This window comes from Erpetoichthys calabaricus, chromosome 4, assembly GCF_900747795.2.
Source record: "Erpetoichthys calabaricus chromosome 4, fErpCal1.3, whole genome shotgun sequence".
Taxonomy (NCBI): domain Eukaryota; kingdom Metazoa; phylum Chordata; class Cladistia; order Polypteriformes; family Polypteridae; genus Erpetoichthys; species Erpetoichthys calabaricus.
Window position 1 is genome coordinate 324,691,102 of NC_041397.2, and position 23,622 is coordinate 324,714,723.

The 23,622-nt window shown below is 41.6% G+C and overlaps 2 protein-coding genes across 8 annotated transcripts in view; one reads left to right on the plus strand and one right to left on the minus strand.

The window, feature by feature from the left end:
- Positions 1 to 23,622, plus strand: part of LOC114643553 (protein NLRC5-like) — a 5,922,889-nt gene that overhangs the window by 235,667 nt on the left and 5,663,600 nt on the right. The gene's annotated exons all lie outside the window — the stretch shown is intronic.
- LOC114641980 (NACHT, LRR and PYD domains-containing protein 3-like) overlaps positions 1 to 23,622 on the minus strand; it is a 1,026,505-nt gene that overhangs the window by 25,767 nt on the left and 977,116 nt on the right. For 3 of the 7 annotated variants that reach the window (XM_051925828.1, XM_051925826.1, XM_051925823.1), the window contains one exon: positions 12,619 to 13,700. The exons of the other annotated variants lie outside the window; for them this stretch is intronic. In XM_051925828.1, the coding sequence (XP_051781788.1) occupies positions 12,619 to 13,700 (1,082 nt within the window). The remainder of the gene's footprint in view (positions 1 to 12,618; positions 13,701 to 23,622) is intronic. 7 annotated transcript variants of the gene reach the window in all.

The window sequence follows — 23,622 nt, forward strand, 5'->3', positions numbered from 1 at the left end:
TAGATCCCGTTCTTGCCCTGCTTTCAATCGAGCGCTTCATTTAGCCTTTAAACAAGACACCACTCCTATATGTCCTTATATTTGTTTGTACTGGATGAGAACATCTTTATCTAGGAATTCTCCTTATGAAGACTGCAAGTACACAGGACTATGGCCCCAAATGTTACAGTCTGCTCTGCATGGTCGCTTGGTGATCTCTTCAGGAATGTCTTATGTGTGTCATCAAAGACATGGTAATACAGGGTGAGCCAAAAAGAAGTACCACTGTAAGAGCCAAACTTAGAAAGTTAAAGTTTTGAGTTAAACTCATATTAATGTTTGCTTAATTTGAATAGAATATCATTTTCTTTCATAGTCATAGACAATGCTGTAGTCTTTTCCCCCTATAAGTTAGTAAGAGACAGAACTTTCTTGCTATAACTGAGATACACTGTGATGATTGAGTCAGTTGTGTTTAGAGCAGGTCCCAGTGCACAGGGACTTAAAAGACCTTCAACTCAGAAATAATAATAATAATAATAATTAATTCTTTCCATTTATATAGCGCTTTTCTCACTACTCAAAGCGCTCAGCAATTGCAGGTTAAGAGCCTTGCTGAAGGGCCCAACAGAGCAGAGTCCATATTGGCATTTACGGGATTCAAACCGGCAACCTTCCGATTGCCAGTGCAGATGCCTAGCCTCAGAGCCACCACTCCACCCTCTATGGCATAGGCATACAGTTTTCTGAACGTCGTCTAGAAATAGTTCAGAGACGTCGTTGTTTAGAAATGATTCAGGAACGTTAAGTAATTAGTAACAATTTGAAATGTAACAAGATTTAAGCTTTGAACAGAACTTTTCTTAACAAGAATTTTTTCCTTTTTTTGCTATTTTAATTTTCGTTTTTGTGTGAATGAACTGCTTTACTTTAAATTTTAACTAAAACTTTTAAAAACTAAAATATTTTGTATGTGGAATCATTTCGAAGTCTCAGGCTTTTGCTGAATCTCATTTTTAAGTTAAAGCTGCTGAACTTTGACAATTTTGGGAAAACGCAGCTACAACCACATTTCAAATGTTTACTCTACAAAAACACTACAAGATAAAATAAATTTCATATCGGCACTAGAAAGGGTATGCAAAATAGATTTTTTTCCCTGTGTTTTAAAAATGATGTCTTCAAGGCGATGGCCATCATTAACGATACACTCTTTGAGATGATTTCTGAACGCTCGCATGACTCATTCAGCCATTTCATGACAAATAGAGTTCTTGAGCACTTCAAGGTTTTGAGGTTGGTGTGTGCATACCTTCGACTTGAGAGAGCCCCACAAGAAGAAATCGCATGGAGTGAGATCAGGCGAATGTGATGGCCACCCGACATCACCGCGCAGGGAGATCAGCTTCCCCGGAAACATCTCCCACAAAACTTGCATAGATCTCCACACAGGCCGTATGACCTGTTGCTCCATCCTGTTGACACCAGGCATCCACCACATCCATTTCTTCCAGTTGGGGTGGCAAAAAGTTCACTAGCATTTCAATGAAACATTCTGAAGTGACGGTGACCGGTGGATGGTGTCCTCAAAAAAGTAAGGGCCTACAATGCCAAATTCTGCAAAGGCACACTAAACTGTAGCACACTCACTGTGCAGGGGTCTCTGCTGAAGTTCACGAGGGTTAGTTTCAGCCCAATAGCGAAAGTTTTGCTTATTTACGCAACCATTCAAATGGAAATGTGCCTCATCACTGATATAACATGACGATGGTATCTTGATGAACGGTTTGCAGAATGTTGGCACATAACTCTCTACAGCTCTCCCAGTCTCTCTCAGTGAGTTCCTGCACTACCATCATTTTGTGTGGATGGAAATGAAGGTCCTCATGCAAAATGTTCCTCAAAGACGTGTTGGAAATGCTGAAGACAGAAGTGTGCTGAACGTCTAGGACACTGCAAAATGGATGCCCTTACAGCTTGGATGTTTTCAGGCATTCAAACAGTCCAAGGATGGCCTGAAGATTTTCTGTTCAATGTTGTACCAGTCTGTCTAAATGTAGCCACCCATTGAAGAATTGTCTTTCGATTTGGGACGTCACCATTAGGAGGAATGCTGAAGTGCGTTTAGAAGGCATAGTGATGATGGATTTGTGGTTTTTGAAGAACGCTTCAACAGTGAGAGCAACGGTGCACACCAGACGAAGGCGTGTTGCCGACTAAAAACTACAAGGGATCGCCTATCAAAGGACCCAACCAACCCACTCGCCTGCCTCTACCTCGCGCAATGACCTTGAGAAATGGGGTTCTTCATTTTGGCTAACCCTGTATTTCTGCTGGAAATGTTACTGGAAATGCTCTGTGATTTATAGAGATAATTTGTGGGTTTCTTTACCTGAAAGAGATCCTGGACTCAATTACTACCTCTGCATTTCATAAAACCAGACATTCCATTGGCAGACATCTGGTGGATATGCAGTCCAGATTCACAAACAGGCCAGCTGGGTTTACACCCACTCTTCCTTTTAATTGGGTGGCCTTTGTGCTCGTGATATCTTAGCACATGATATTCTGATTGTACCTGAGTCTCCTGCAGCATCAATGATTTCACTCTCCATACATTCTGTTCCTGATGTTTCTGAGTTTGGTCCTTCCTATTCTGGTGTGTATAGAGATTGTATCGGCCAGCCATTCCAAATGAGAATAAGGCTGGGGATAAAGTTAAAGTCAGATTTGAATCTATTGTTCTCTGGATAATCCCAAATAAGAACTTGGAGTAGATAAATTATATTAATTTCAGTCAGCAATGAAATGACTTGGCAAAGCAGGATTGCTTTGGATATTCAATTAGCTCAGGAAGGAGGTGTTTGTGTCGTATTTAAAGGAGCCTGCTGTACGTTTATTTCAAATAAGTGAAGTTTATTTCAAGGGTGGAGGCACAACTCAAAGGTGTAAGAAGAACCAGAATATCATAGAATAAGACTTTTATTTTATAGAAATCATTTGGGTGTAAACCAACGAACCAACCAGAGTAAATTTATGCATTGATTGACACTGTATGTAAATTCAATAGTTTATAAAATGAACCTCTACCCTTAATATTGTGACCATTCTAACCCTACTATAATACACTGCTTGTGAGGGATGCTCCCCCTGTATGAAGTGATATTAAAGACACACAGAACAGTTCTTCTCCTGCCTGGTTTCTAATAGTAAGAGGTTCTAACTCTAAGATAAGATTTTTTTTCTTTACTATATCTCCAAATTTCTTCTGAGAAGAAGAACAGCTTGGCTCAGTTGTGTAGGATTTGGGGAGACAGCTTGGTGACTTTAGGGCGTCTGTTCTGTAAGTGAAGCAAAGAAACTTCATGAAGAGTCTGAGGTGCAGTCAGCTGGGCCAGAGAACAGACTCTGAGTGGTCTCATTATTTCAATATTGCAGAGGCATGAGAAGGAAACAGTAAATGACCTGAACATCATCAAGAAGCTATTCAGGTCATCTGGTTCTGTTGAAGCCCACTTGTCTGCTATGGCCCTCTACGGCTGTCCTCTTAATTACTGCTCTTCTATCTTCATGGCGTGACATTGTTTTGGTCAGCGAGTCAATGTCAGCATCTTTAGTTTTAAGGCTTCCAGTTTCTACTCCAGTTAGGTAAGCTAGCACATTAATATGGAGCAGGAGAGTCTACTGTGAACTCAACATTTCAAAATGTCAGACTTGGCCTAACAAAAACTGAACAGCCTCATAAGTTTATCTGTGGAGTTGAATGCCTACTACTGGCTTCTTTGACCTAAATCTGGCATCCTGTACTAAAGACAATATGTAAAAGAGACCAACTAGAAAGATGGAGGAACTGGTGATCAGTAGAGTGATGGACATTAAAAGCTATTGGGGAACACATAGCATTGGTGTCAGGTGGCCATCTTCATCCACTGCATTACTGTACATTAAAATAGACTGGACATCAGTGTGAGGATCGTAACATCAATGCAGAAAACAAAGTAAAGTGTGAAGGAATTGTGAAACTCCTCTGAGAACTGAACCTCGCCACTGCTGAAGAGCGTGAAGTTCATGAAGATATCAGCGGTCATTCAAAAACAAGAATGAAAATGAAAAAATGGACAGCAGTGGATTGTGTTTGTGGTGTACATGAGGCTGCAGCAGACTTCTGGGACCAGCAGTGTATCTCAGAGACGCTATAAAAAGGACGATTATCACAAAACACAGGCGGTTAGGCACACTTGGAAATGAAAGCACAGCATTTAAAATGTAAAAGAAAATGGTGAGTGCTGAATGGAAATAAACAACAAAAGACAAACTTATGGAGTAACTGGGCCAAGACCAGTCCTGTAACTGCCAACACTGCACCAGATGGCGCTGTATGCTTTTGTTCTCACTAATGGCCCATCAGCTCATCTCAACTGCTTTGATCCCCAACACCACAGACTGAGTGCACATAAAAATAATTTCTTTGGACACAATGTTTTATTTGCATATTTGTCACTTAAAATGTCAGCATACATTTTAAAATAAGTAACAAGCCCCCAGAGTGGTGCTGCTGCTCATGAAGAACAAAGCAACATTTCTCAATCAGCTTGGCACATAAAACATCACATCAAGTCAATGTGAGGCAAAGCTGTCAGTGTGCAATGAAAAACAATCATGTGATGAATCACACAGACACACAATGGCTTGACAGTACGTGTGTACTCAAATCACATGATGTTTTTCCCTAAATGGCACCTCATATACAGTCAAAGTTCAACACTGCATTAGTCTCACCGGCTTCACTAAGTTACACGGTAGAAAAATATACTGTATGTGCTTGCTCTTGTTGCATTTTCACACATTATCTAGTGTGCTGTGTCTGTAAAAACCTTTTTAGCATGACTCCATCTGGTATTGTGTTCTGTCCACTCCCCTACCATCTTCTACATTCTCCACGTGGAAATTAATGCAGTCTGTGAACTTCACACTACTAGGCATGTAAAAAATATTGTGATGCAATTTCAGGTGAGTGAAATCATGAACCACAGTCGTATGGGATATGTGTTTGTCAGGTGACAGATAAAGATCAGAAAGATTCAAGAAGATTCAGACATTGACAATGGAACCTGGCTCTGGAGACTTGGAAAGTAACCTCTCTGGTGGGAAGGAGAAAAAACTCATGAAAAATACCAGCTGGTGACAGCAGGGCTGACCTCTACACACAGGGATGGCAATGGAACAGACTTGTCTATCAAAGGTGGAGGTTCATTAGATGAGTGTGGATGGACTTAACACTAGAATACCTGAAGCCTATGAAAAAAGTAATAATCCTGGGCCACCTGAAATTCCTTTGTACCTCACCATCAGCGCCTTTTGTGTTGTAAATGCATCGATCAGCACAAGCAGACTGCTATCTCATCAACCCCACTGATGCATCTCAAGTTCTCACAGCTCAAGCCTGTTTATCTAGGTGTGAGGTACCTGGAGTTGTAGAAGGTAAATAATATCTCGTTATTTAGAATACATGCAATTCTTGTGGGCGTTGTGTCTACAAAGATCTGTGTAAGTATAGGATGACAGGAAATGTAAGAAATGCTGAACACATACCTAAACCAGAAACTTTCTCCATGTTATAGTAATAATGACGTGAAGTGTATAATGTGTGAAGACATTAGTTTAAATATCAAATAAACACGTGCACTTCTATTCAAGAATATAACCAAAGAAAAAAAAACATTTGATTTACTTGTGGCTGTCAATGAGTTAAAAACCCAAACTCAAATGTCAATCGACAGAATGTTGATATGTATTCTTAGATGGTGCAGAAGTAAGAACTACTGCCTTAGAACCAAAAGTTTGTGGTTCGCGGGTTCCTAGTTTTGAGTATTACTACAATATAATAAAAACATACATTTGATTTGAGTCTGTAACACCGGTGTAAACTTTGGCTACTTGTAAAAGTTAGCTCTTGTTTTTTTATTATTCGTTTTTATTCTCTCAGTGACATTCATGTGGTACAGAGAACTTGCCTCTCCTTCTCTGAGTTTATGCCGTTTATCTCCATTCTTTTCACAAGAGCAGCTATGACCACAGTTGGTGCTGAGGCTGACGCCTGCTCAGAACTATTTGTTATACCGGCAATCAGAGATACAATGTCCAGTGACCACTATCAGACTATCATGCGGCATTTGCACTTTAACAACAGACAACCATGCAGAACATGTGAAAAATGAGAGCTGTGTTTTGAGTTACAACTCAGGGCAACATATTACTGTTGATGAGCAACTGTTTCCAACCGAGGTCCGTTGTCCTTTCTTGTAATACATCTCAACCAAGCCTGACAAATTTGGCATAAAGTTTTGGATTGCGGCAGATATGGAGACAAAGTACATGTACAATACCACTCCTTATGTAGGGAAAGATCCCAGTTGTCTCACGGGAGAAAGACTTTCTGAGACTGTGGTCATAAAGCTTATGGAGACATTTCTCAGATGAAGCCTATGATATATTGATCAACCCACCCACTGATATTAACCTGTGGTCTTGAGCCCTGAGTAGTGACTGAAAGACGATTTGGTGTACAAATGGCTAAGACCAGGGTCCTGCTCTGAACTGCCAAGCTCCATCCCATGAATCACATGAGAACTTTATCAGTATACAAGGATCTCAGAACAGAACCACCAGAGGAAGTGGAGGAGGAGGTCTGGGCATGTGGTGGGTTTAACAAGTAATAAAAAGAATGAAACTCAGTAATCAATATGTCAGTGTGAAAAACAACTCTCCTGTATCCCAGTCATCAATTCAGGCCCAGTGTCAGTGTCAGGCCTAGTCAGACCTCAGAACTGACAATTTCGTTATCTTGAATATCAGAAAGCCTTTCAACACCCAGCAGTGCAAGTTAAATGATTCCAGGGCTCATGACTTTGAAGATTATTTAGCGAATTAGCTTCTCGGATGACGTTAATATTCACTCAGAAGTATAAACTTTTTGTGTCCTTCATTGATTCTCCGGAGTTCCTCAAACATCACACAATATAAAGCTCCCGCTCTGATAACATTTCAAATCACTGTTTATAAATCAATTCGGTATGAAATTGAGATTTTACATCCTTTTTAGGTGCTTTTGCATATAATGCAGGAAATACCTATTGGGATAGCCATGTCTGTCTGTCCATATGAAACAACTCAGCCCCCTATGGACCAGGTTTATTGAAATGTGGCACACTTATTCTTCAAGAAAATGTTCACTGAGATATCTTGAACAGATTGTACTGTGCACAGGTTTTAAAACTTAAAAAGGTTTGGTGATTCTGGATTCTTACTAGGACTAGTTGTTAAAATCCCTAATTCTTCAGCACAACAGTTGAAAGGAGAAGTCATCTTGAATGGAGTGACATTTGCCACAGAATTGCGTGGTGAAACCAATGCGACACATCTTCAGTTGTGTGCCCCGACTTCATTGGGTGTTTCGGCCGCTTATCACAAGACACCCTCTGCCGGGGTTGGCCCACCCCTGGTTGATCAGGCCCGGGTGTATGTAGCATGGTGACACCACTCGATCAATTGGCAGCCCATGTTAAGTCCCTACGTTTCAGCCACAGCCAGTGACTACTCCGTTCCGCTACAGTGGCAAGCTCTTTAATTGCCTTCCTTTGAGCCTGCCCTCTGATCCCTACTTCCTTCAATAGCCTCATGGTGGAACTGGCTACAAACCCTCTGCATCCCACCTCCACTGGCCACACTTTGACGTTCCAGCCCCGCCCCTCTGCTTCAGCTGCTAAACTGGCATATCGCAGCCTCTTCCGTTCGAATGCCTCATCGATAGCATCCTCCCATGGGACTGTCATCTCAACGATGAAGACACGCCGACAGGACTTGGACCAGAGCACAAGATCTGGACGCAGGTTAGTTGTCGCAATTTCGGGTGGGAAGGTGAGCCTCTGATTGAGGTCCACTCGCAACTCCCAATCCTGGGCTGGGTTCAATGGACCATTATCTTAGAGTAAAGGCTTGGTCCGCTGTTTCTCCCCTTCCCACATGAAGGTTGTTCTCTGTCGGATGATACTTTGTGCTTCTAGAGGCATGGCGTTAATGTTTATTCTCTTGTTCTCAATTTCAGCAGCCAAGCATCTCAGCACTTGGTTGTGGCGCCAGGTGTATCTTCCTTGAGTTAAGCTGGTCTTGCAACCCACCAGTATGTGTTTGAGGGTTGCTGGGATAGCGCACAGGGGACATGCTGGATCCTTTCCATGCCAAAGATGTAGGTTGGTTGGGGAGGGCAAGACGTCGTATGTGGCTCTGATGATAAAACTTAGTCTATTAGCCTCCATGCTCCACATCTCGCTCCAAGTAATTTTCCTCCTCTCCACACCATCCCACTTCATCCAGCGGCCTTGTTGGGCTTGGGAGACCGCCTTGGCACACCTGGCTGCTTCCTCCTGGTGGCGGACCTCCTCCAACACCATTTGCCGCCGCTCCATTGGAGTAGCCTTTTGCCATGTGGGTGTTACTGCTTCGAATCCAAAGCCCCCTCTACCATGTTGGACATGCCCTACTACATCCCGGTGTCTGAGGGTAGCCTTTGCCTCCGCAACTACTGCCGATGGCTTCCATTTCCTCCCTGTTGCTAGGGTTGGAGCAGCACCTCTGACAACTGAGTCCCGGGATTCCGTGAGAGTCATTTCCAGCCTTGATTTTGCGCATTTGTACTCTTCCACCAGGCTTGAAATTGGCAGAGAGTGGGCTCCGTTACCATACAGGCTAATGCTGGTGAGGCACCTCGGCAGCCCAAGCCACTTCCTCACTTGTGCGTTCACTAGTCTCTCCAGCCGGTTGGCCTGGGATAATGTGACCTCATAGATAGAAATTGGCCACATGAGCCGGGGCAGTAGCCCATATTGAAAGCACCACAATTTCAGCTTCCCTGGAAGGGCAGTGTTCTTGATCTTATTTAGGCCGTTGATTGTATCCTGCCTGAATTGTTCCACCTGCTTCAAGTCTTTGAGCTCTGCACTATACCAACGGCCAAGGCTTTTGATAGGCTTCTCCAGAACTGTTGGTATTGGTTCGTTGTTAACCTGGAACCTCTCATTGGTAAGCTGGCCTTTGACTATGGAGATACTGCGGGATTTGCTGGGTTTAAATTCCATTCGTGCCCACTTGATGTTTTCCTGAAGTTTATTCAACAGACGTTTGGTGCATGCGTTTGTTGTTGTTATTGTTGTCATATCATCCATGTATGCCCTGATTGGGGGCCCTGTAAGGGTGTCTATCTTAAAACAAAGAAACATTCTGTGCGACTTTAATCACAAATGCATTCACTGTTTCACTTACACCAACTTGTAGATGTTTCTCTTTTTCACCTCCACTACATGCTACTGACAGCACACAGGTCCTTAACTCAAGGCAATGACAAACCAGCAGACTACGTGTGGAGGTAGGAAGCTGCTGTTACTGCCGGCTGCTCGAGTGTGTACCAGACGGCAATCTTCTTATCAGCAAGTCCAGCGATGCACTCCAAAACCGCTGCATGAATCTTCCTCCTTCTGATGCTTTAATAAGCAATAGGTAAGTTAAATAATCTTGAAAGTATGATATGCAAGCAAGGAATACAAAGGCTTATGCTGCTCTTCATTTCCATATATTTGTAACTTTTGACACTTGCTGGGAGTGGACCACATCTTCCAGTTTTGATGGATTTAGAGGCAGAAGGGCCCTGCCGTGCCATCTCAGGGAAGCCATGATAAGCATGGTGAATCAGTGATTTGCAAAAAACTAACGCTGTATGACCTGAAACAAGTTTGTGATCGGATAAATGAAATACTTAGACAAAAGAGAAGCTCTTTTCATGGCATTTAATGATCTATCAAAAAATTAAGCAATCTAATTAAAACAAGGTGATATTATTTTTTGTCAATAAAAGTGTGTCTCAGTGTGATTATCTCAAATGGAATGCATGATTAGCATAACACAGCTCAGAGTTAATTGTGTGGTCTGGAAATGAGAGGACACACACCTTAGGTGACCACAGACTTCCAGAGGGGCTGGGAATACCTGGAGAAGCCGACTATGACACAGCCCATGAACAGATACAGCACTTAGAGAGCCCTTCAGATGCGTCTCACTGCTGCTATGGTCCATTGGCTTGGATGTGTCACCACAGGCGAGCCTTGGACTTGGACCCTTGGCTCAGCTCAGCTCACAGAGAGCCAGTGGAACAGTGTGGCATATGGGTTGCCTCTGACCCTGATTGAGCAGAGTGAGGCAGAACTGGATGACGTATCCAATATGAGTGGTGAAATAAACAAAGCAGCCAGGATCACATGTCACTGTCCGATTTAGGGCCACTTACGACAAATATTTAGGTCCAATTTTTAGGATTTACACATAAAAGCCTAATTTGATGAATGAAGAAAACTGACTGGTCGAATATAATCTCAAAATTCAATGAAACTGATATATAAAAAGTATCTTTAAACATTTAATGATGCCTATTTACACTGTAATCTGTGATGTATGCAAATGAAGCAATGTCAATATCCGGTCACAGTCTGGCTATACTTGTATACTTGTCCTCAGAGCAAGCCGAAAACTAATATGAAGAGTTTCGTTAATCAAGTCATAGATGCCTAGAGCGCTTGACATGAAGAACTGTGACTGAAGGAACGGCTGTCTGAGTGGCAAATGTGTGACTGCTGAATAAATGCCATACTGTATGATGGATTGATGAGTAAATATGAAGTGAAGCAGTTTATAATAAAATGTAAGCAGCCTCACAGTCTCTGCAAACTGCTCGTACATAATGATTCATATTTAACATTTGATCTACGATCTCTGTCCTTCTCTCATTCTTCACTGGTCCTCACCAGAACTTCCAGGTTATGAGAGATGACACAGGCGTAAATGCTGTCGCTTGTCCCCTGTGGATAAAAACTGAATCTCTTGGTATTATTGCCTCTATGGTCCGCTATCTGCTTCCTTGGCTGCTTTTTGAATCCTGTGGTTTTTCTCTTGGATTTTGGCCATAATGTACTCTTTTCAGAGCTTTATACTTTGCAGTGTACTGAGTACTGAATTCTGCGCTGGCCCGGGTCCTGTCACAAAAGCTCACCTCAGAAGTTTGACTATTATCATTCTAAGACCAACACTGACTTGATCTGGACGCTGTATTATTTACGCCTCTTTTCCGCTGTCACTACTAGACTATCTCCTCCTGTGAATTTTGAGAACTTTTAGTCTATTTCATTAAAACATCAAACACCACAATCCTCCAGCTATATGCCAAATGCCAAAATGGACCTATTCAACGTTTGCTTTCTAAATAGCAAATCAGCCTTTATTGTGGACTTCGTTGTGGGGCATAATATCGATGTCTTGTGCTTGATGGAAACCTGCCAACAATGTAATGATTATTTTGGACTAAATATGGCTGTCCCACCCCACTATTGTTATCTTAAAGTAGTACTGCTGGCCGTGGGGGTGATGTTGCAGTTATATGTTCTTCTAAGTTTAGAATCAAGCCAGTTTCTGCTCACGATGTTTCATCATTTGAGTATCTGGCATTACTGCTGTCTGGTGCACGACCTCTGTGGATATTACTTGTGTATCGTCCTCCAAATCAGTCCCGTCTTGTTGGCAGAACACACTGAGTTGCTCACTTCTCTGTGTTCTTGGTATCCTGCTGTGCTTTTGCTTGGTGATTTGAACTTGTGTGTAGGCTCTGTAAATTCTCTACAAGTGGCTGATTTTCTAAATGTACTTCAGTGCTTTGATTTTACTAAACATGTCAGTTTTTCACACTTGACCTTGTGTGTACCTTTGGTACGACTCCTGCTAATTTGTATGTCTTTTTTATGTCTGCAAAGAAAATCAGAATTTAGTGGTAGTTTTAGAAACAACACTTGTGGATATCAATTTCTTCAATTTGATACTCGTCATTTAGCAGTTCCTAAGTGTATTTTACTGTCTGTGATAACAAGCAGAAGTATTCAAAGAAAGTGTATAAACACCACAACGTTTTCAAAAGTTTACAAACCCAATAGAGTTAGGAGTTAACATGGAAAAAGCACTTTTTGAAAGTATAGTGAATGACCTAATTGCTACAAAATGCACTGTTAAGATGATTTAAATCTGCAAAGTAAAGAAAGTACAGCTAATGAAGCAAACGTATCAACAACAAACGATGCATCATGAGCACCAAAAACGTGGTGGTCTGCACGTGGAACACCACACGCTGGTACTGAAACCTGTGGCCCCTGAAAACCTGAAATAGACTAAGAAGGTTGTAGAACCAACCTGCTGATCTCAGACCATTGTCTTCACAGCCCAAACACACCTGAACGTTACATCATGTACACATTTTCTAGTTTTAATCTGCTTATTTACACCAGTGGTGTCAGCTCATTGTCTGTCAATAGAGCTTTAATGACTGAACGTCTGGAATGGAGATGAGGACATAATGTGTGGATGTCTCAGATGTGTTGTAAAGGATCTGCAGGAATGAGACGGCATAGTTATCATGTAAGTAATGTCATGGTATCACTTCCTGTTGTTAGAAGATCCTATGACAGTGGAGATCAGTGCCCTCCAGTGACTCTCATTTACATAAAGTGCCTTCACAGATCAAACTGAACTCGTCAAAGTCGCATCACTCACCTGACTAAATGGCAGCAGCTGAGCCCTCCTGCCAGTCTCCTGATGCACTCGGGGGTCAGAGGGGTTCCTGACAGGTCAAGTTCTTTAAGCTCTCCACAGCAGCTGATGACAGAAGCCAACACAGCACAGTCCACAGAAGATAAAGTCATCCGTCTAAAGTTCATCTTTAAATCCTTCCCAATGGCGTCTCTAATTAATTCCTTATTCTGAGTCTCAGAGAGCCAGTAACAAACTCGCACAGCTTCTCTTTTATCTTGGCCCTGTAGCGCCTGTTTAGCTTTCTGCCTCACCCACTCCTGTATCCGCTGTGTGGTTTTCCCCTCAAATTCCCCCAGAATTCCCTCCACTGTTTTAAACACAGGACACCAAGCCAGTCCTGCCAGGAATCGAGTGACAATCTCAAATCGGCCATCTTTACACGAGTCCTGGTTTTTCAGCAGTTCCTTCACATCTCCTGATGGATCAAAGTAGAAGGAGCAGGCAGCCATGAACTCCTGCAGGGTGACCTGATAGAAGGTGTACATAGAGTGATCTGGAGTGCTTTGACTGTGCAGAAAACCAGAGAGGAATGAAGAGTATACAACTGACTGAAGACCGAAAGTGGACATCTCAAAATTGTTATAAAACACAAAAATATTTTTGTCTACCCCATTATAGGCCATTTTTCCCAGTCTGACCAGAATCTCCCTTTGGTACTTGGCTTCTTCTCTGTAATTGGTCAGGATGTTGTGAAGGAACATCACAAAGATCTCAGTGACAGTTCTTGGGGCAGCTCCTCGCTCTTTTTCAGAGGTCAACACAGAGCAGATCATCCAGCAGTAGGAGGGATTGAAGCACATGGAGTACAGAATGCCGATCTCCTCCACATACTGAAAAGCCTTGATACCCAGAGCAGCGTCACTGAAGAACTTCTTAAAGTACGTCAACCTTTGTTCAGGGTGGAACCCCAGGATCTCTACAAACCGATCGACTCTTCCCATGTCCATGGCTTCCAGGGCTGTTGGTCTGCTTGTTATCAGGACTGAGCAGCCCTTCAGTAATGTCCGACTGACCAGACTGGTGACCAGGATGTGGACAGGCACCTCAACATCTGGGTTTGAGCAGAGCTGACTGTCAGTGAAGTTCAGTTTGTGTTTGTACTCATCCAGTCCATCAAATATAAGAAGAAGAGTTTCAGGTTTCTGCAGGATTTCTGTTAGTCTTGAGTCACTCAGGTGTTTATAGTGCCTTTCAATTAGCCTGGTCAGTGACATACGTGGCTCAATCTCATTGTCTAGGAGGTTAAGCTCTCTGAATTTAAACAGGAATACAAATGCAAACCTCTGGTACTGAGTGCCTCCACCCCAATCAATCATGATCTTCTGGATCATGGTGGTCTTCCCAATTCCAGCCACTCCACTGACCAGTACAATGTGGGGGGAAGTCTCACTTCCAGGACTTCTTTTGAAAATCTGCTCAGTCCAGATTCTCTCACATTTCTGTTTTGTTTCCTTATTCTTAAGTTCTTCATGAGTCCTCCCAGTCTTCACAAGTTCATGTTCAGTCTCCTTAAGTGTCCTTGTGTTCTGTTTAATGACCATCAACTCAGTGTACCCAGCTGTGCTGTGAGGAACGGCAGAAGAAGCTTGATCCTTCAGAGCTATTGTAGATTCAGACACAGTGGCTCTGTGCATCTCATGGAGGTCTGAAAGTCAAAATGACAACAAGTGAGAAAACTGAGGAGCACACGAGTGGAGAAGATGCTGACCAAAGACATGAGGACTGGTTACCTTTGACGTGAGGACCAACAGAAGGTGACTGGACACTGGCCTGCATCTCCTTCAGGAAGTCTGGTCCTGGGGAGACAAGAACAAGCACAGGGGAGTTTAACATGAGTATGAGCAGTTTTCAGAGATGTTTCACATCCTAAAAATGAATCATTCAGAATTACTCCGCACTTTTGCCTGACAGTAGAGTCCAAGCCATGTCCTGTGTTTTTGTGGAGTCTGACTGATATCTCTCTGTCTTTGTTGTTTTTTATGGGTGCTCATGGTTTTCTCTTACATCCTAGTGATGTGCTTATTAAGTTAACTGAAGACACCGAACTGATCCTGTGTGGCTTAGTCCTGGGGTGTGGTCAGTGGTGGGCTGCCACTGTGTCCACATTCAAGTAGTGTTAAGGAGGCTGGTCATCTCAGACAGTCTGTATGGCAGAGATCAAGTGAGGTGCTTAGAGGTTATGAGTTCTTGACATTTAATTTTGCCCTAATTTCTTGTTAATTTATTTTTACATTTTATGGTTCTGAGTTACATAAACACAATCCTATTTTTATTTTTGTGATTTTGATGATTTTTTTTTATTTTCTTTATTTTTTTTCCTATTGTTTATTGTGGATAAATTTAAAACAAATGTTGTGGTGACAGTTTTTGTTTTTCTGTAGTTTTTGTATAGCCCAAAATCACACAAGAAGTGCCGCAATGGGCTTTAACAGGCCCTGCCTCTTGACAGCCCCCCAGCCTCGACTCTCTAAGATGACAAGGAAAAACTCCCAAAAAAAAACCTTGTAGAGAAAAAATGGAAGAAACCTCAGGAAAGGCAGTTCAGAGAGAGACCCCTTTCCAGGTAGGTTGGGCGTGCAGTGGGTGTCATAAAGAAGGGGGTCAATACAATACAATACAGTACACAGAACAGAACAACTCCTCAATACAGTATAACAATAAAAATTTCACAACTATGGAGCAGAATTTAACAGTAGATGATATCACATAATATGATTTGGATTTGTTTAGAGTCCTGGGGCCTCATTCATCAAGCTGCCTCCCCCTATTGGGCAGAGCTGAGTTAGCGCTGGGCCAGCAAATCCAATAAAAGGACCTGTCTTTCCCACGATTCCTGTGATCCTCCATCAGGGATGACTTTACCTTAGGCAGACAAAACAACTTGGCAGGTGGGCTGTGGCACCAAGTGGCACATTTGAGTACCAAGAAGAGATACAGAATAGGTGAGGGTTAGTAACAAATTATAACGATCATGTTACTTATGTTTTAGTGCTAATGACTGACAACAGAGATGCAGTCTGTACAGTTAATCAGCAGCTCTAGTCAGGGTGTGCTAAACTGAAGTAGTGAGTCGGGATTTAAAAGCTGAGACCGAAGGGGCATCTCTTATAGTGACTTGCGGATAAATGCAGACAGAGGCCATTTATCTGTTCTCATCCTCTTAGATCTGAGTGCCGCATTTGACACCATTGATCATAATATTCTTAAGAATCGCCTTAGTCAATGGGTGGGCCTCTCTGGCAGGGTCTTAAATTGGTTTGAATCCTACCTGGCAGGGAGAACATTCTTTGTTAGTTGTGGTAATTATAACTCAAAGACACATGATATTCTATATGGTGTTCCACAAGGCTCTATCCTGGGTCCACTGCTCTTCTCAATCTACATGCTTCCATTAGGTCAGATTATCTCAGGGCACAACGTGAGCTACCACAGCTATGCTGATGACACACAGCTGTATTTATCAATAGCACCCGATGACCCCAAATCTTTTGATTCGCTAACACAATGTCTAACTTGTATCTCAGAATGGATGAATAGCAACTTTCTCAAATTAAATAAAGAAAAAAACGAAATCTTAGTGATTGGCAATAATGGATACAATGAGGCTATTAGAAATAAACTGGATGCATTAGGATTAAAAGTCAAATCGGAGGTAAAAAGCTTAGGGGTAACCGTTGATTGTAATCTGAATTTTAAATCGCATATTAATCAGATCACTAGGACAGCATTTTTTCACCTACGAAACATAGCAAAAGTTAGACCTCTTATATCATCGAAAGATGCAGAGAAATTAGTTCATGCGTTTGTTTTCAGTCGGCTAGATTACTGTAACGCACTCCTCTCAGGACTACCCAAAAAAGACATCAATCGTTTGCAACTAGTGCAGAATGCAGCTGCTAGAATCCTTACCAGGAAAAGAAAATCCGAACACATTTCTCCAGTTTTGATGTCACTACACTGGTTACCTGTGTCATTCAGAATTGACTTTAAAATTCTGCTTATGGTTTATAAAGCTTTAAATAATCTCGCCCCGGCTTATATATCTGAATGTCTGACATCTTATATTCCAAATCGTAACCTCAGATCCTCAACTGAGTGTCTCCTTAGAATTCCAAGAGCAAAACTTAAAAGAAGTGGTGAGGCGGCCTTCTGCTGTTATGCACCTAAAATCTGGAATAGCCTGCCAGTAGGAATTCGCCAGGCTAATACAGTGGAGCACTTTAAAAAAACTACTGAAAACACATTATTTTAACATGGCCTTCTCATAACTTCACTGTAATTTAATCCTGATACTCTGTATATCTAATTCATTATAATAACTATTCATTCAAAATCCGTACTAACCCCTACTCTCTCTTCTCTTTCCTTTTCCGGTGTCCTGTTGGTGGTGGCGTGCGCCACCACCATCTACCTAAAGCACCATGATGTTCCAACAATGATGGATGGATTAAAAGCCAGAAGTCTGTATGACCATCAGCATCAAGTGACTCCGTGAAAAACCCGAACTACCAAGAGGACTATTTCATTTATGTTAGGTAGAATGCCCAGAGGGGACTGGGCGGTCTCGTGGCCTGGAACCCCTACAGATTTTATTTTTTTCTCCAGCCTTCTGGAGTTTTTTTTTTGTTTTTTCTGTCCACCCTGGCCATCGGACCTTACTCCTTTCTATGTTAATTAATGTTGTCTTATTTTAATTTCTTATTTTGTCTTTTATTTTTCTTCTCTTCATTATGTAAAGCACTTTGAGCTACTTTTTGTATGAAAATGTGCTATATAAATAAATGTTGTTGTTGTTGTTAGGCAGGCAGACCATTCCACAGTTTAGGGGCCCTGTAACTAAAAGCTCGACCTCCCATTGTTATTTTATTAATCCTTGGAATCCTAAGCAGACCAGCATCTTGAGATCTTAATGTGCGCTCAGGTTTGTAAGTCATGATAAGTTCAGACAAGTAAGCCGAACCTTGGCCATTTAATGCTTTATATGTTAAAAGGAGGATTTTGAAATCTGCCCTAAACTTAACCAGGAGCCAGTGTAAGGATTTAAGAACTGGAGCTATGTGTTTGTATTTTCTTGTTCGTGTAATGATTCTTGTAGTGGCATTTTGGATTAACTGGAGGCTGTATAAAGAACAGTTTGAGCATCCAGTGAACACTGCATTGCAGTAGTCAATCCTACTAGAGATAAATGCATGAATTAATTTCTCAGAATCCTGTTTATTTAGAAAGCACCTTCATTTCCTAACATTTTTAAGATGGAAGAAACCTGATTTGGACAACTTTGTAATATGTGCTTTAAATGACATGCTAGAGTCAAAGATAACTCCTAGATTGCAGGCTGATGCACTAAAATTAATGGTGATTCCAACTGAATTAAATGATGACAAAATATTGTTATGATCAGTGTCACTTCCTCCAACAATTAACATCTCTGTTTTATTGGTGTTTAAAGACAAGTAGTTCTCATCCATCCATTCCTTTAATTTACTAACACAACTAATTAAAAACAACATCAGAGAAACTTAATTTGACTTAAATGAAAGGTATAACTGGGTGTCATCTGCATATGAGTGAAAATTAACATGATGTTTCCTAATGAGAGATCCCAGTGGAAGCATGTAAAGTGAAAACAGTAAAGGTCCCAAATCAGTTTCAATCAGTTTGTTCTTTCAGTATTTGACTTTAGACTGCTTCAGACTTCATTTTCTCTCATTTTCCCATCCCTCTTTTTTTCAAATCTGCTAAGTCTACCAGTTATAGACAGTGTGTATGATGGGGGGCATAGGGCCAGCTGCCCCCAATGCTAGAGAAATGTTGTGATGGTAAAAATAAATTGTAAAGTCCATACTGTGTTTGAGTCCATATGTTGCTCCAGGCTGCTAAAGCCCCATTCAGACTGCAGGTAGAAGTGACTCCACTCCCGTTTTTGACTCATTTTTTTATTTGACTAGTCAAATCAATTGTGCAAGTGAGTCAGTTCCAATATGATTGTTCATCAATAGCTATCGTGAAAAAATTTATTAAAAATGAGTTCATCAGACCGATGCAGCCTAATAGACAACCATGAATCCCAGCTACAGGCAGACTGCAAATTATTTACAGTGCAGGACATCTGTGAATCTCTCAGCTCACAATGGCAGGTGCTTAGAGATACTTGTAGTGGAATCATCACTGCCAGATCTGCGTGTAAAAACCTATGGACGTGAGAGAGAAGTCACTTGGCAAGAGTGTCTCACAAAATAAAAATGTGCTTTTCAGGAGACATGTAGTGTTGGGCTGTATTTTTAGACTTTCTTTAGTTTTTCACATTTCACATTTCTCTAAAAGGATTTAATTTTTGTATTATGAGTGAAAAGCAAATGACTGTTTAACAGCAGCCTTATAAGTACAGTCATATGAAAAAGTTTGGGACCCCCTCTCAGCCTGCATAATAACTGACTTTCCTTTCAACAAAAAAAGATAACAGTGGTCTGTCTTTCATTTCCTAGGTACATCTGAGTACTGAGGTGTTTTCTGAACAAAGATTTTTAGTGACACAGTATTAACTTGAATGAAATGAAATCAAATGTGAAAAACTGGTTGTGCACAAATGTGGGTCCCCTTGTCATTTTGCTGATTTGAATGCCTGTCACTGCTCAATGCTGATTACTTGCAACACCAAATTGGTGTGATGAGCTCATTAAGCTTTGAACTTCATAGACAGGTGTGTCCATCATGAGATATAAAGGTATTTAACATGGTCAGTTGCCAGTTGTGCTTCCTTCCCTTTGACTCTCCTCTGAAGAGTGACAGATAGCATGGGATCCTCAAAGCAACTCTCCAAAGATCTGAAAACAAAGATTGTTGAGTCTCATGGTTTAGGGGAAGACTACAAAAAGCCATCTCAGAGGTTTAAACTGTCAGTTTCAACTGTAAGGAATGGAATCAGGAAATGGAAGGCCACAGGCACAGTTGCTGTTAAAACAACCAAGGTCTGGAAGGCCAAGACAAGTACAGGAGCAGCATATGCAGAGGCAGGATTGTGAGAATGGTGACAGACAACCCACAGATCACCTCCAAAGACCTGCAAGAACATCTCGCTGCAGATGGTGTATCTGTACATCGTTCTACAATTCAGCACAATTTGCACGAAGAACATCTGTATGGCTGGGTGATGAGAAAGAAGCCCTTTCTGCACTCATGCCACTAACAGAGTCGCTTGTTGTATGCCAATGCTCATTTAGACAAGCCAGATTAATTCTGGAACAAAGTGCTTTGGACTGATGAGACAAAAATGGAGTTATTTGGTCAGAACAAAAAGTGCTTTGCATAGCGGAAGAAGAACACCGCATTCCAAGAAAAACACCTGTTACCTACTGTCCAATTTGGTGGAGGTTCCATCATGCTGTGGGGCTGTGTGGCTAGTTCAGGGACTGGGACCCTTGTTAAAGTCGAGGGTCGGATGAATTCAACCAAGTATCAATAAATTCTTCAGGATAATGTTCCAGCTTCAGTCACAAAGTTGAAGTTATGCAGGGGTTGGATATTCCAACAAGACGATGACCCAAAACACAGTTGGAAATCTACAAAGACATTCATGCAGAGGGAGAAGTACAATGTTCTGGAATGGCCGTCACAGTCCCCTGACTTGAATATCATCGAAAATCTATGGGATGATTTGAAGCAGGCTGTCCATGCTCGGCAGCCATCAAATTTAACTGAGCTGGAGAGATTTTGTATGGAAGAATAGTCAACAATACCTCCATCCAGAATCCAGACACTCATCAAATGCTATAGGAGGACAGCGTGTAGAGGCTGTTAGATTTGCAAAAGGAGACACCAATTATGAAGAGAATTTATGAGCATGCTGGGAGCAAGTAAGTGAAATCAATCAAAGTCCTAGATGACAGTGAACAATGGAGAATAATATTTGTGGTGTTTTAATACAAGTTTTAAGAAAAGTTTAGCTGAAAGACAATTATACTTTGAATTAAATCCTTAGCAATGCAGTCAAAGCATGAAATTGCACTTCTTTTATTCATGTTGGTCATTTTATTTTATTTTACTGTTGTCTGTGTCTCCTATGCTGTGCCAGTTGAATATTATTACTAGTGGAACATGTGGATCTCTGGTCCTCAAATAAAAGGAGGGATAAATGTAGCCAGTGATGGGTGACCATGGAACACCATAAGGAAAGAAGGAGATGGAACAGAAAGAAAGGGGAATACCAGAGAAAATAGAGGACATCACAGACACCTCTTTGTAGACCACATTACTGGTATAAAAATGGCGCCCCTCTCTCCCTTGAGGAGATGTGTCCTGCATCATGACTTTAATATTGTCATATCCAGAGACCCTAGTGAAAAGGCAAGAAAAATTACATCTTTTATTGGCTAACTAAAAAGATTACAATATACAAGCTTTCGAGGCAACTCAGGCCCCTTCTTCAGGTGAGATGATTACTATGTAGAGTTGTCCAGAAACAGGCCAACTTTGTGGAATGTTTGTCAATGGCCTTTGTTGATTGCCATATCAAAGGCTAGATGAACAGGAAACATGTCTCCATTGAATTTAAAAAGGAATAGTCTGGTCCTCTGTGCAGAGATCCATGCATGGGAAGAAAGGCCAAGTAGTGCTCATCAAACACACATTCAACACAGGATGTGAAAGTACTGGCTGCACACGGCTGGGAGTGGTGATCACTGGAAAAGCAGGGCAGACATCAGCACACAGTTCTCTGGGTTGGGTATTCTTGGTGCCTGCACCATGGAGTGTCTAGCCAGCTGGTAAGCATTAGCATCATGTCAGTGTGCTGTTTAATGGCTCTATATGTTGCAACACTGTGGATGCTTGGTGGCGCCTTTTGCTCACCTTTACCCCAACAGACAGTACGCAAGACAGTGTTTTTTCAGTGTTATCCCCCAAAACACCACAACCACCACAATAAACTAACACAATAAATACAACAATTCTCTTCTCCCAGCAGCTCCGTCACACTCCCTCCCAACTCCGGCTCTCTTGCTGGATCTCCACTAATCCTTTATATAGTCTGGGTCAGATGGAGACTTGTATTTTCTTCAGACCAGAAGTACTTCTGTCCTTCTGTCCCCATGACTTTGGAGTACTTCCGGGTTATATGAGAAACAAAAATCCCTGTGTCTCCCTGCAGCGTTACCCGGTAGCACCCATGGTACCCAGCAGGGCTATGAAGGCAAACTCCATCTCCCATAGTGCCCCGCGGGAAGTCGCCATCTAGCGTCCTGGGTGTGTCGGTCTGGTTGAGCTGCCAGCCATCCATCACAATCTATTTTCACTTCACACTTTGGCAGGTGCCACGTTGTTGTACTGTCTGAGCATGTCACGTGTGTCCTTAGTGTAACATTATCGATATCACTGAAAAGGACTCAGCAGCTGTACAGACGTGATCACATGTCAGTTAGTGGAGGCCAGAGCCCATGTAAACACTAGAGTCCCTGAAGGCTACGAAAAAAGTCGTAATCCCGGGCCACCTTAAATTTCTTCGCACCTCCTCATCAGCGTCTTTTATTTTGTAAATGTGTCAATCAGCACAAGCAGCCTGCTATCCAATCCTCACACCCCCGCCCCCCCACCGAGGCAGCTGAAGTTCTCCAAGTTCAAGTTTCTTTATTTGGATGTTAGGTGCCTGGAGTTCTAGAGGGTAAATAATATATCGTTATTTGGAACACATACATTTCATCTGTGTTCCGTGTCTACAACAATGTTAACAAATGTAGGATGTTGAACACATAACTAAAATAACATTTTTTTCATGTTATAGTATACATTAAAGTGTAAAGACTGAAGTCCAAATATCAAATATTTTCACAAAAGGTATAACAAAAAAGTGCGCATTTATTCCAGAATATAACTAAAGAAAAAAGTTTTATTCTCTGTCATTGTCCATGTGGTGCAATGAACTTCCATCTCAATCTCTGAGTTGATGCAGTTTATCTCCAAGCACACCACAGTTGGTGCTGTGCTTGATGCCTGCTCAGAACTGTTTGTTGTACCGGCAATCAAAGATACGATGTCCCATGACCGCTATCAAACTATCATGCGGCATTTGTGAAAAACGACATATTTGGAGACAAAGTACATGTGTGATGCCAATCCTTATTTAGGAAAAGATCCCAGTCATCCTACGGGAGAAACACTTTCTGAGACTGTGGTCATAAAGCATATGGAGCCGTTTCTGGACAAAGGCAGAACCGTAACAACAGACAACTTCTTCAAGTTGCTTTCACTGGCTAATAGAGTGCTGCTTGGCAACATAAGTAAAACAGGACTTCCACCTGCAGCTAAGGTCACTTCAGTACGCGAGCAATTCTCCACACTAGTGTTTAGATCCAGCAGTGCCATGCTGACGGTGTATTGCCCCCAAAAAGAAGCAGTCCGCCTTCATTCCCAGTACCATACACCATAAGGCGGAGTACAGGCAAGATTGACAACTCATGTTCAAATGGCATAGCGTTTTGAAATAATTGCATTTTCGTGCATGAATGTGTGTGTGTATGTGCTACAGAGACAGAGACAGATTTGATATCATTCAAGTGGTTACTGGAATATAAAATAAACACTTTTACAAAGGTATAATGAAACAACTGTGTTTTGAATAACAAAAACTTCAAGTGACAACAAGATACCAAGAAGACATGATTCACCAGCACATGTGTGTCTGCTTATATCCATTCAGCAATACCTTAGTAGCAAAACTTTACACTAATTGTTACAGACTCAAAGCAAATGTATGTTTTTATTATATGATAGTAATAATAACAGCTCACTACTCAAAATGGAAAATGCACGAAATATCCAGGTTCAAATCTACAATCACTTGATTCAGAAGCAGCCATTCTTACCTCTACACCAGCTATGCAATTGGCATTTGGGCTTCGGTTTTTACTCCTTGACAGCAACAAATGTAAATTGAATAATTTCTTCTTTAATATTTTTGAATAAGGACACACT